Consider the following 14655-nt stretch of genomic DNA (forward strand, 5'->3'; position numbering starts at 1 on the left):
CCCGCAGGTAGATCAACTTAAGGATAGAGGGTTTTAGGCCCCAAGTTGCCCTGGCCACCCTTTTAATTAAGTTATTAAAGTTGCTGACTCTCTCTTTGACCTGGTTGAGATGTGAGATCCAGGTCAAACCTGGGTCGAGTACAACACCGAGATATTTAAGTTCTTGTACTTTTTTAACTGAATATTTATGATTTGGACTCATTTTAATAATTGGTTGTCTGCCAATTCTTTTTCTATTTTTTGGAAAAGTTATGCATTTCGTTTTGGTATCGCTAAATTTAAGATTATTACTCTCTGCCCAGGCTGAGAGTTCAGCAAGGCAGTAGGTGGCCACCTGATCGAAGCGATATAAAATTGGGTGTCTCAGTAAAAGCAATAAATCATCCGCGAAAGCTATTATGCGGCAATCATTTAGATTAAAATCGTGGAAAACATTAAAATCAATACAATTAAAATAGCTAAAAACCGAGTTAATGTATATCAGCCACAACACCGGTCCAAGTGATGAGCCCTGTGGCACTCCCATAAAGATGGATTGCCTAAAAATGCACTTGCCCTCCTCGTCAATAAAAGTGACCACTAAAATAGCTCCGGTATAAAAATAATTATTATTAATAAAATTGTTTTAAATGTTATTTTATTTTTTATTTATTTTTTTAAAGATTCAATGAAAAAACGATTTTTAATACTAAATAAAATAAAACACCTATCATTATAGTTCCTATCTACCAATTATTATTACTATATAATATATTACCATTACTGATATTACTAAAATATAAATTTAGTTATAGAATGCCACACTTAAAGAAATGTGTAAATCCCGAAAAAGTAAACTGCATTACATTAGTCATTTAAGTAAAAACCTTGGAATTTCGGCCCATGTTGAAAGAACTTTTTTTCTTTTTTAAAAAAACTACTGAGCCAATATTCAGCAATCATTTTCAAGCTAAGAGAACCAGCTAACCATCCAAAATATTTTACGGCGGATTTTATCCTTAATTCGAAAAATTTCCACTGTAACTAGAGAAATAAAATAATTTGTTTCTTTGCTTTAAATAGATTTAGTAGTATCTTAGAGAAACGGCTTCAAAGTTTTATATTTCTTAAATGAAATAAAGCATTCCTTCTTATCTTAAGACATAAGACAACTTCTTCTTACACAAGACAACTTCTCTTAAAATGAATTTCTTAATTGTTAAACAATATAGATTATTAAACAACAAATATATAATAACAATATTGTTAAACAACAAATATATAGCAACAATATATATTGTTGAACAACAAAATAAGTCTGAATTCGAAAGGACAAATGTTTAAATCAGGAAAAAATATATTTTGTCCTCTCGTAGAAAAAGGAAAATTTTAAAAAGGGGCATTCAACGGAATGAATTTTGAGTGAAGCACAATGTTAATACAAAATTATATAATTTTGAACTCTAAAAATTTCAAGTTCTTGTATTTAAAAATTAATTCAATATGTCTAAATCAATTTTTAATTATATTTTTATCATAGCTTTTTGTGGAAAACCCGCGTATTACCTGTTAAAAACATGAGTGTTAAAAGCAAGTTACTTTCTTGGCTTATGACATCGCGAATTTTCTATCGTGTTTTGTCAGTTATAAAGTCCTAAGGGACTATTTACACTGGATGCGAAACGCATGAGAATTTAAAGATGCGAACGATAACTTTAATAGTGAAATATATTTACCTTTGAGAAATCGCTATAGCCCATTGTGCAGCTCTAGTGCGACGTAAATTAACAACAACAATAACAACAACAACAAAATCGCTAATCAGATTTTCGTTCATATCCAGTGTGAATTCCTCTGAAACGTGATCATGCGTCTACTACCCGTTTCTTTGCCTATTAGTTCAAATAAGATGTGGATTCGCTCACACATGATCTAGATTTTTACAAGGCTTTGGAATTCAATGTTATTTTCCCTGCATTAAACGAACTGCCGTATAATACAGTGGTGCAGAATGTGCAATGAGTTTAGATTCTCCGCTGCTAAAATTACCACCTGCAGGCTATATACCACATCGAATAATGAGCAAGAAGTTACGACAAGTCAGAGGCCTTTTGAAAACAAAATAATAATAAATATATATACTGTGACGTATTAAATCATTTAAACAATGACGTTAGTTACATTAGCAAATTACATTCAAGTAAAAAACATTTTCTTAATTTATTTTAAAGCTTTTTCTTCTTTTCAGCTACATGAATTATGGAGGAATCGGATTTGCTATTGGACATGAAATAACACATGGTTTTGATGATATGGGTAATTGAATCAGTAATGTAATATTAATATTATTATAGTTCTAAAAATAACTTTACATAAAATATATTATTTATTTTAATACAGGTAAGCAATTTGATAAAGACGGGAACAACAGAAATTGGTGGGATCAAAACACTGATGATAACTTTAAAGAAAAAGCCAAATGCATCATTCATCAATATGGAAATTACACTACCGAAATCGGTCTAAAGGTATTATTGCTAATTAAATACAATATTGGTCAGCGCAAGTGTAAGTAATGATGGAATCAGAATCAATGCGTATGCAAACTGTATAAATAATTTCTTGATCAGTACAAATAATTGCTTTGGAGACAGGCAAAGGAAATTATTTTGAATCTCTTAGGAGACAGCATTTGTAAAATGCACACCAAGGGGTTTCTTACTTTCCTGATGTCAAAAATGTTGATCATTATAGCCCCCATGTAAATTTCTTTCAATCTTGCTAGGGTAACAAATTGAACTGATTTAATCCTTCTTAATTGCACGATAAAGTTTTCAACTTCATTAGAAGCATCGCTCAATTTAGTAATTATTAGTTTGCAGATATTACTCAATATCTCAGATATAAATTCACAGTCCGGGTTGAATTCTCAAAAAATTTTATATAGAAAAAGTTAAAGTATTCACGAAAATATTAGGTCTAATAATCCAAACAGGCCTTAGACTGGGATTGAAAAACAGCTGGGGAGTTTTGGAGAAGCCAGACCCTACCAGTTAAACCCAAAGTCTCTCAAACCACTGCGAAACTATGTAAGATAATGTTAATTGACCTATAATATATTCTATGATAGATATGTAACCCTTTAGTGATACACAATGAAGTACGTAATCATTAAAATGTTTATAATTCTCTTTTGCTCCATTATAATCTCTCCTGAACAAGTCCTATTTTCTTCAAAAACAGAAAGTGAAACGACCCATTAGGAATTCCTTCAAGGTATCAAACACGCAGTCAGGGACTGGCCATAAGTCCTTATATTATTCTTACAAGCTTATTTAAAGAAATTAAACTGATTTACACATAATCAAGGTAACAAAACTTTTTGGGGATCAGATTTAACCTGTTCAACATTTACTTTGAAACTAATACTCTGCTTGATACATTGCATTTATTAATGTGCTTAAATATATTTTATACCTAACATTAAAACCTCTGTTTAGGTAAATGGAATCAACACTCAAGGTGAGAACATTGCAGACAATGGAGGAATAAAGGAAGCTTATCGGGTAAGGCGGGAAAAATTTATCGATATGATAATATCACATCATATACTGGTATATTATACCAGTTTTATTTTCGTCTTCAATCTTCTATAATTTTATTTTGAGACATAAAGTGACTTAATGCGAATCACAATAATAATGTACGTAATATGCATACAATTTTAAACGTAGAAACTAAGTTCATTTAACTAATAAATGAGTCAATTAAAAATCAATAAATACAGATAAAAGTTATAAATAATTGAAAGGCGAAATCAACAACTTAGCTGCTAATGATTTTCAATAAGATCGGTATGTTTATCATAATGATTTCACACAATTCAGAAAAAATTAGGTTATTATTTATTATTATTATTATTGTTGTTGTTGATAATTACCATTGAATCATATTTAATTATCATATTTTAATTATTTTTAACATTAATTATTTAAATTATTAATTGTTTTTCTCGTTTATTGGTCTTATTAATTTATCTTAATTGATATTCTTATTATATATTAATTTTTATTCTTATATATTATTCCTTTTAATTATTTGTGCTTGCTATTCTTGTTAATTATTACTATTATTGTTACTCTTACTGATTATTAATTATTTTTCTTTATTATTATTGTTATTTAAATTTTACTACAGGGTTATCACTCTTGGGTAAAAGATCACGGTCCTGAAGGAAGATTACCAGGATTAAAATACACACCTAGCCAACTTTTCTTTATTAGTGCAGCTAATGTGAGTCTGCTTACATAATTATAACATTAGAAATTATTGTTAATTTTTTATTTGTTAGCATATTATAAAATAGATCAAAATTTTGAATGAAATATGTTTTGATTTTTATTTATGAACAAAGTTCCTTCTTAACATGATTGATTCAGCATAATTTTAAAATATTTGCTTAAATCTTCATCTACTATTTCTGTACATTTAGGCATGGTGCTCAAAATATAGACCAGAACAATTGAAACTGATGGTATTAGCTGATCCTCATAGTCCAGGTGAATTTAGGTAAAATATTTATTTCTTTTAAACAAATAACTACTACAAAATAGGTTAAGGAATATAAAAACAACATGTGAAATGTTAGTGTATTGGTCGGCAAATAGCCAAGCAGTTCAAATACACTACCCAACCATAATAAAAGAGACACTTCAACATTTTGATTTTTTTTAAAAATTTTCACGAAATACCCAGAGGACTATTTTGTAACTTAAGAGTTTAATTCGTGAGATTTTTAATGCTTTGCAATAAGGTTTAAAAGCGTTTAGAGGTTTGAGAGGCAGACGATAAATTACGAAAGAAAACTATGGTATTTTTAAACATTTTAAACATCATCTATTTTTAAACTTTTAACTTGTATCATTAACTTTAATTGTTATTTGCGACAATTGCATAAACTTTCGCAATTCCAGCTTAAATATTTATAGAAATATAGACATTATCTAAAAAAAACTATTCCTTTTGGTTTACGTTTTTTGCTATAATTTTTTGAAATATTCAGTAAAATTAAACAAAATTTTACCGCAATTTTAAATTAAGTACAAAAATTTTGCTTTAAAACTTGAAAAAAGTTCGCTTAAAACTACGCAAAATATGAGTATTTAAAGTCGTTCTTTTCGTACTGCTCATGCACAAAAAAAATTGATTTCTTTTTCTTCGTAATTTTGTAGTAAATTGTATTTGGCAACTAATACCAAAGTTTCATTTGAATGTCTTAAAACGTAGAAAGCTTCGAGCAATTTTCTATGTAGTTTTTGTACTTTTCAAAATGAAGCTCAAAATGATCAGGGGTTTTCAACAATTTTTTTTGAATGTACTTGCTATTCTCTTATAAGTTACTGTCATTTGCAATACTATAAAATAAAATTTGTGGAAAACACCTGGTCATTTTGAGCTTTATTTTAAAAAGTCACAAAAACAATTTGTTTTAATTACACATTTCCATATTTCTATAAATGTTTAGCTTAGACTTATGAAATTGTACGCAGTAATTGCAAATAAAACCAAAGTAATCGATACAAATTACAAGCTCATTGGTTGATTTGCTGGCATAGGGTGTTAAAAAAACTTGGTTTCTTTCATTATTTACTGTCTGTCTCTGGAATCTCTGAAAGGCTTAAATCTTATTGCTAAGTTGGAAAAATCGCATGAACTAAACAACTCTAAAATTACAAAATAATCCATAAGTCCGAAATTGTTCTTTTTGCCATAATTTCTTGTTAACAAGCTGATAACTATTTAAAAAAGGTAATGAAGATGATGCCATAATGATTAAAATTTGATTAAAATGTTTCAATAATGATTAAATTATGATCGAAATGTGGCTACATCACTTTTTTGGACTTATTCTGTACCAAGTGCTGTTAAATATTTTATGTTTTTGGGTGTGTGCTTTCAATTTCAAAAAGTGATTACTACAAAAAGACTAGCTCAAGAAGTATTCGTTTTTGTTCATGTGAATGAAGATTTTTCTGACAATGGAATACATGTATAACTTTCCCTAAACTTGCCAATCCATAATAATTTGTTGTTTAGAACATAACGACATAAGATTGCTGGAAAAAAAAATTTCACCCTTCTTTATTGTTAGTTCTCTCCAGTCTAAGGAGTGTCTGTGATGTTTTGGTAATCGGTTATAGCCCTTCTTTTCAAGATGATAGTAGAACCATTCACTTGGGCTTTGCAGAACATATGATAGGTTTTTTAAACACCCAATTAAATCTAAATTATCCTGCTAAACAATCAGGTTTGAGCCCCATGAAAATTTGTAGAATGTTTTGGAACAGCGGATAGAAAGTCGAAATCAATATACCCGCAATTTCATAGATTTGCGAAATCAAATGACAGAAAGTGATGTACCTGAAAAACATTGGTGATTTATTTACTAACTGAATCCAGGCGGTTATAATTTTAGGGGCGTAATTATACAGTATTAAATTATGCTTTACTCGTTTTCTCCAAGAGTGACTGATTTCTTTTCTTTTAAGATTTTATTATTTAACGATAAAAGAAATTTCCAAAATCTAGAAGATCATTATTTTAAACCAAAATTCTAAAATGAACTTTGTTAACGGTAAAACAATTATGTTTATTGAAATAAATGATAAATAATTTTTTCCAAATTTCATTTTCATAATATTAAAATTTTTTAAAAGAAAATCTTAACTACTTAGCACAGAAAATGTGATACGGTTTGTGTACTGTTATAATCATATTTTCCTCATTTCTCACATCTATTCTAAAAGACAGTTAACATCCAATTCGACAGTTCATCTAACGCTACTCAAACTATCTCACATGCTCAAATGTATCGAAATTTAAACTGAAAATAACAACAGTAAACAAACAGTGAGGAATTTTCTTACTGCCGGTGAAGACAAATTCCTATTTCTAATTATAGTTACTTTTTTATTGTTAAAAATTCTTCAATACTCATTGTCTATATACCTAATCGATCTTGTGCAACGCTTATTAAGAGTCCTCTTTAGAAAAAAAAAGGGAGGGTTCTACTTGCCCAGTGGGTACCTAAGGGGTACCGGCAATATTCTTACTTATTAAACATTTGAGTAATTTTTCGGAATATTTTTGTCTTATTGGAATTTGTTCTTGAACGCAGTCACAAAATTTTAAAATTGTGTTTTTAAAATTCTTCCAAAGAAACTTTGAAAACTATTTAAAACCACTTGCATTCCGATTATGAAAATAACAGTCAAAACTTTAACATTTAAAATTATTACTAAGTCGTTGCTAAATCAATAAGAAACTTTCATGCATTCGTTAAATAGTATAGGATAAAGATTTCTTAAAGAGGACTCTTAAAATTTCATCTTTGTTTTAAAAGATTATTAAATGTTATTTTATTTTCTCAGAGTGATAGGTCCTATGTCCAACTTAAAAGAATTTTCTACTGCATTCAACTGCCCCCTTGGATCGAACATGAATCCTGAGAAAAAGTGCGAAGTTTGGTAAAAGTTCCAGAAAGATTGATGAGTCTTAGGAATAATTTATTTAATGTGTGAGTGCTTAGAGTGATGCATCAATGCGCGAAGATTAAATTGTTGTTTTATTTATGTTATGCATGTTTCAATAAAATTGCAAAATACCAACTATTTTTTTTTAAGTTTTATTTTGGATTAATCTGTAAATACATTTGAAACTATTCAAACAAAAATATATATATTTTTTTGAATTTTAAATTTTTTTAAGTACAATTTGTACGGTTAACTTAATAATAATGGTTACAAGAAACTACAATATGCGCTATAACACCGGGTTTTTTTTTCACATTTTGACTGATTTATATTTGTAGTAGATGTGCGACCATCTCTATTTTTCTTTCCTTTCAGGTAAGTAGCGCTCCTTACGTCATGTAAGCTACGATTTTCAAGATAGGGAAATCAACTTAGTAATAACTGTGCAAATGTCGGAAAGGGTGGTATTGTTAGTTCCATTTTCATGTGCTTAGAAAGCACTGTGTATGCATGATGTTTACTTTGCAATTCATGCTTTAATCAAACTTAATTTTCCGGTAACTGTTTCGGTTTTTCTCAAGTTCAACCGACAAACAGTTGATAGCAGACACTGGTTAGGAATCAGCATGGAGAAGGATTTAGTATTTGGAATTCCAAAATTGACATCGTTAAATTATCCTCTTTGGGCAATGAAAATTGAAAGCTTTTTTGAACTTGAAAAGACTAAGACCAACTTTAACTGACGAAGCTTCGACTGACCTAACTAAACTCACCATTTGGGAGACTACGAATCAAGACGTAGTTCTTTAAAGTTATCAATATCCGACGAGCAAGTTTTGCAGTATACCGAAGAAAAGATTTCAAAGGCATTATGAACTAGCGACCTACCATGGGCTTGAAGAAGCTAGAAAGATTGACTCTGGTAACGAACTTAAAAGCTTAGAGATGCTGGATTCGGAAGCCGTGACAAATTATATTACTCGAGCCAAAGGACTAGTGACAAAATGTGTTGCCCTAGGATTGAAAATATCTGATAGCGTTTTACTGTTTTTCACGGTCAGAGGTCTAGCTGGAACATTGCAGGATAATGCAGATAACATTGCAGATAAACCTGAAAATATAAAAACAAATTAAAAATTAATGGGTAAATACAATGATAGAAACCAGGTTAGTAGAGCAGTGGGTTTTAATCAAATAAAAAACCGCGATTATTCAGAATCTTATTCACCTGTATTAAGTATTGTATCTTTGCGTTTATTAGTAGCGTTATCAGCAAATTTAGATGTTAAGTTTTTTTGATATCAAAATTGCATATTTGTATAGTGGGTTAGAAGAAACTGTTTATACGTCAATTCCCCTATGTTTCGAACACTCTTAAGTCGAAAATAAAGAAGTTAAAACGTGATCTTAACGGATTATAGCAATCTGGTGGAAATTACATTGGGATATATGCTTATAATATTATAGTTACATATTCTGATTTACAGATGTAAAATAATATAGTAGGAAAATTATCTCAAACATTTAAAATGAGAGAAGATACAAGTAACAGATTTCTTTGTATTGAAATAAGTAAGAAATGAAAATGGCATAACTTTACCTCAAGCTGAGTGCATAAACTATTTATTTCAAAAACATGGTATGATTGATTGCAATAATAATGTAGAAACACCAATTTTAAAAGGTGAGGATAAGAGTTTCAATTGTTTCAAACGAAATTGTCAATCAAACTAAACATCAAGAATTAATTAGTGAACTTTTGCACTTAGCTAATCAAATTCGACAAAAACTTTAGCTTTTATTATGAGTTACTAATCGCAGTTTGATTTGAAAACAATTTAGGCAAAAGAGTGTTAAGGTATCTCAACGGTACTAAAGATAAAAAGTGATTTTATAGCAACAAATCGGGACTCTTAAAGGTTTCTGCAGATTCAAGGGGGGGGGGGAATACTGAAAATGCAAAATCATTTTCAAGAGAAGTTGTAATGCTAGGAGATTTTTTAATCCTATAGAAAAGCTATCAACAAAAAAACAGTGGCTTTATCCACTTGTAAATCTGAATTTTTTCCTTTAGCGGAAGTCTCTAAAGAATTAATTAATAATGTTGTAAATACTTTTGAGGAACTAAATTGGTTCTATGTTTGTAGAAGAAAGTTCTGATCATTCCTTGTGACAATCAATCTGAAATTGATTTTTTAAGTAGAATAAATCCTCTTATAGCACAAGACATATAAATTTGAAACTTCATTTCGTTAAGGATATAACTGGGTAAATTATAGAAGTTAAATATGTTCAAACGGAAGGAATGATGGCAGATTTCTTAACGAAAGCTGTGAGTTTTGGCAAGCTCGTTTGGTCTCTGTTAAAAATAAATTTTGTTGGTTAATTTTTTGCTTTACACGAAATTAGTTTGTGTGACTTGTGTTTTGTAGAAAGGGCAATCAAGATAGGGATATCAACTATATAACAACTTTATATGCCGGTAACTATTTTCGTCCTTCCCAATTTCAATAAAGAAAAAAAATTTAGCCTGCAAAATAAAGTATGAAAGTGAAATTCTAAAAAAAGTAACACAATTATTACACGCAGAGTAATTGATAGGTAAAGGCTCCTAATGTTTCATTCTTAGGCAATCTTTCTTCTGAAAATGAAAAGCATTGTGCACACAGTCAATCAACCAATTATACTTAATTCATATAATAAATCTAAACACCTTTTTTAAATGTAATTTAACTAATTGTCAAAAATATTACGAACAATGAAGTCTAAACATTCTTACAACTTTTTAAATTATGTAAATAGAACTACATAATAAAGCTGCTCTTTTATTTGTAGATTAGTTAGCATTGCCTATAATCAACTAAAAATTGTTTAGTTCTTTGAAGAAAGATGGCAGCACCAAAACTTTGTCTTGATATGGTATTTTGTATATTCGTATCTAATATGTTTGACAATGAACTAAACTACTTAACCAAAAAGATAGTGCAGAAATTATTCAATAAGTTTTATCAATTTTTATCGCTACATATAGCAAGTTATTATTTCTAAATTTTATTTACGAAATTTTATTCTAAAAAATAATTTTAATTTTTTTTAAACAAAAAATTTATTACTGGAAGAACCATTGAAGTTCAGAGGTGTGTGGATGTCTGGTATAAACTCCATGATTATTTATATATATATGCTTGCAAAAAGGACTACTGTATTCCCTGAGCAAATAAAAAACAATTTAAAGCAAAAGAGAAAAGAAAAAACATTGGAGCATTCACGAAAAGCTAAATTTCCTACTTTAAAATTATATATATGTAAACTGTAGTGAAAATGATTTTGTGGTGTCTGTCAAAAAAAAAATTATTATTTCCTACAAAATATTCTTAATTTTTTCTTAAATGTAACGACAATTTTAATATTTGTTTTCTCCAACATAAAATTTGCTTGAAACTTGTATTTAATACTTTAAAAAAATATTCTGTATAATCTTAATATTTACTGATTAAAAATTTTATTTTCTTAAGAATAGTAGCAGTAAATTTAATTATGGTGTAGTTATCAGTTAGATGTTCCCTTTGATTATATGGCGGTACTTCTTGCAACCCGCTCTTTTCCTCTGCGCCACTGGGAAGAATATACAACAATTTTTGACAGTATCTGTGCCTTCTTTGTCTCACCAGCAATGTTTCAAGGTTTATGTTCTAATGAGGCAGACAAAGAAAATATAATTATAACAGGAAACTAAAATCTTTGACAACTATTATAAAAAGTTTTAGTGCTGCCCTCTATATAAAAAAAACAAAGCAATTTTAATAAATGTTTTTTTCCCCCTTTCCTTTTGAAAATTCATAGATTTTACTTTTGATTAAAGCAAGTGATTAAATAATAAATATATATAAAAAGAATTTCATCATAAAAAGCGATAAGCAAAAATATTTATTTCGCCTTGCATGAATTTTGGAATATAAAGAATTATCCTCGATAATATATTATTTGTGTAAAAAAAAAAGATATTGTCAAAATGACTTTGCTTATAAATGGAGCAAACTATGGAATATATGAAAATATGCTCAATAATGTATTATTTGTATCGTAAAAAGATATTGTCAGGATGATTGTGCTTATTGTATGTCTTATTGTTAAGATACCTACATGAAAAATATCAGAACAAGTATATCTCTGGTTCTCCTGGCAATCGGATAGATTTTTAAGATTTCTATCCTGCTTTTCTCAGAAATGATTCATTAAATTTGGACTGCGTCGATGCATTTGCTTTGCCTTTGTATTAATTTGTGATTCTAAATGCGCCTTCGATTTCTTTACTCTTTATCATAAAGATTTTTAAAAATATACGTCAAAGGTGATTATCACAAACACCCTGCAAAATTCATACTTTCTTCTCTGGCTGATTTTGATCATTTATTTCCATGTTCATGGTTTACTCTCAACATAAAAATACAATATAGTTTTCACTTAGAAATCCTAATTTGAACTCTCCGAAAATATTTTGTAAACAAAATAATGCACTATAAAGAAAGAATTAAAATGTAAGTATCGTTTGCTTTTCTTAAGTTTGGTTTTTTACTTATTTCTTATCTTTTTCCTTCATTTTACTTATCTTTTATTTGAAATTTAAATAAATATTTCATTGTAATTAAAATTTTAGCATGATGGAAAACCTTATCATCTTATTTAAGAATATTTATAGGCGTAGTTGGGAACAAAAAGAATATACTATTAAGTTTTGCTAGAAAAAAAAATTATATAATTGTAATCAAGTAAAAAGTTTACACGAGTCTGAATACTGTTATGTATATAGATCGTTTAACTTTTTTTTAAACATATAATATTTTTCTACAAGGAATTAATATTTCTTTTGATATTAATTAATTAAAGGAATAATTTATTTTCTTAGAATTTAAAGGCCTGGACAATTAGTGTGATAAGCGAAACCTTTTCCATCAGTGACAATTTTACTTCAATTTTTGCTAATAATATTGTTTCCACAAATAAATACTTTTAAAGATTTCCAAAGTTCTATGAGAAACAGCAATGCGCTACACAGTGAATCATTTTGGACCAATTTACGATAAAAAGGACCGGCACTCAGGGTGTTATAAAAATGTTACGTACCGTAAAATGCTTACGGCAAAAATTACAGAATATTACCATGTTAAGGAACAAAACCATGTTAAAGAACAAAAAATCTGATATATCGTAATTTTTGCAGTAGTAATCACTGTAAAAATGCTGAATCACAATTATAAAATAAATATTACAGCAAAAATTACGGTATAATAGTTAAACGTAATACATATATTTTACGGTAAAATGGGTTTTAAATAGCCCCCAAATAAAATTGAATTATGAAACTAATTTCTAAAATTGTATGATTCTGATGCTCATTACATTAATTGTATTCTAATAATGCTGATTGTATTAATTGTATTCTTGTGATATTGAAAATGCGTATGAAGCTTACCGGCTTATGGGATAGTCAGTAAGCTGACCTCAGTCAGAAAAGTCCCGAGTTCGAATCCCGGATAAGGCATGGGTGTTCATTTTTCTCTTCCCTGTACAATCTGATCTTCTTACTGTGGGAGCAACGTTGACCCAAATAATATGGTCCCCCTGAAAGGGTGGTGTTCAAAAAATCTGTCAAAATATCCGAATGAATAGAATCACTGTCAAGGTAGTCATTGCCTTATGATGCATTCTTAGCTTATGAAGAATTTTTAAAGTCATCCCTGGAAAAGGACTATACGAGGAACTCGGACTTCACAATACAATAATTTATTGAACACTCAAGCTTTATTGAAAAATAGTTATTTCTTTACATTTAGAACAATGACTCTTGTAATTTTTCATTTTTAAGTATTTCTTAATTTCTTTTAAGTATACGCTATTTTAACACAGCAATATCATAATTGCGTACATTTAGAACAATGCTTATGCTTTCAATACAAAGCTTACAGTAGTTTTTTTTATTTACTTGTATTTTTAATGTATACACCATTTGACTGTGCAAATTTATCCATTTCCATACTTCATAAGTATATTTATACACTCATAAATTAAGTTTAATGAGTCTACAGTTAAACACTTCTATGTAACTCATATCAGAACAATTTTATATTTGTCCTAAATTTATTTGAATCCCTATGATAAGAATTCCGCTCCCGGCACAGATCCACCACAGTGCAGATGTAAAATATCCTCAGTGGTAGACAGCTCATGGCTTAGAATCCCCTTGCCGTCGAGCTAACCGTGGAAGGTTTTCGAGGTTTTTCTCTGAATGTAGCGCAAATGCAGGTTAGTTCCATCAAAAAGTCATCCACGGAGACTTGTTTGTCCTGATTCCTGATCCAGGAGTTCCCTTGTCTTCTGGGTTAAGTTCAAAATTACATGGCTATGAAGTTGAAAATTGGTAGCAGCACACTCATAATTGGGTCAGCTTATAAAAGAAATTAAATGTTTTTAATGTAATGTATTTTATGTAATGATTATAAAAAAAATTTATTTATTCGCAACTAATGAAAAATAATATTGTTTCTTACAATAAAATTTATTTAAGCCAGTTCATAAATTATACTTTTGTGATAAAAATTTAAATTTCCTTGTGGTGAAAACAAACTTATCGAATGAGTTTCAAATTTCGAAAGCATTTAGGAAAGGTTCGGAGTATTTTTTTACAATTGTCTTAGCTAACTCCTAATAATAGGACGAATATTCTTCACGATTTGCGAATGTTCCTCCATATTTCACCTATTCAAATAAACTTGGCAACACGTCTAAATTCGAGTAGACGTAAGAACTTCAGTTCTATGTAATCATCAAGTGATTCATTCTATTTCTCAGCTTAGAAAGTGAGTGTCTTGAAAAAATGAATTAAACATATATCTTCCGAATTCCAAAGGAATCTGTAAGTTGAAATATTATACTTATTTACTTATTAAGTACTTTTCCTTCCCGACAAATATTATACATCTGAAAATGTTTTCTAAACAACAAATAATCTTGAATCTTGAACGACAATTTGATTTTTTCTCATCTTTCACTGAAAGTACTCAATCTGTAAATAAAGTGTTAAGAAACTTTTTTAAAATCCAATTCTTTTATATTTTCCAGAAAAACTGTTCTTACTGCGTTTTCA

General features: G+C 29.0%; 2 protein-coding genes across 2 annotated transcripts in view; both read left to right on the forward strand.

Moving 5' to 3' along the window:
* Positions 1 to 7646, forward strand: part of LOC107448923 (neprilysin-2) — a 43963-nt gene extending 36317 nt beyond the window's left edge. The window contains exons 16-21 of the mRNA XM_087159630.1: positions 2228 to 2295; positions 2380 to 2507; positions 3480 to 3545; positions 4177 to 4272; positions 4472 to 4548; positions 7410 to 7646. Of these exons, the coding sequence (XP_087015756.1) occupies positions 2228 to 2295; positions 2380 to 2507; positions 3480 to 3545; positions 4177 to 4272; positions 4472 to 4548; positions 7410 to 7509 (535 nt within the window). The 3' untranslated portion in view covers positions 7510 to 7646. The remainder of the gene's footprint in view (positions 1 to 2227; positions 2296 to 2379; positions 2508 to 3479; positions 3546 to 4176; positions 4273 to 4471; positions 4549 to 7409) is intronic.
* Positions 7647 to 14377: 6731 nt separating this feature from the next.
* LOC107438986 (neprilysin-2) overlaps positions 14378 to 14655 on the forward strand; it is an 83412-nt gene continuing 83134 nt past the window's right edge. The window contains exon 1 of the mRNA XM_043045146.3: positions 14378 to 14424. The gene's annotated coding sequence lies outside the window, so the exon portion shown is untranslated. The remainder of the gene's footprint in view (positions 14425 to 14655) is intronic.

Source organism: Parasteatoda tepidariorum, chromosome 3 (assembly GCF_982258835.1).
Source record: "Parasteatoda tepidariorum strain Cologne lab strain chromosome 3, Ptep-v5.0, whole genome shotgun sequence".
Classification (NCBI taxonomy): Eukaryota; Metazoa; Arthropoda; class Arachnida; order Araneae; family Theridiidae; genus Parasteatoda; species Parasteatoda tepidariorum.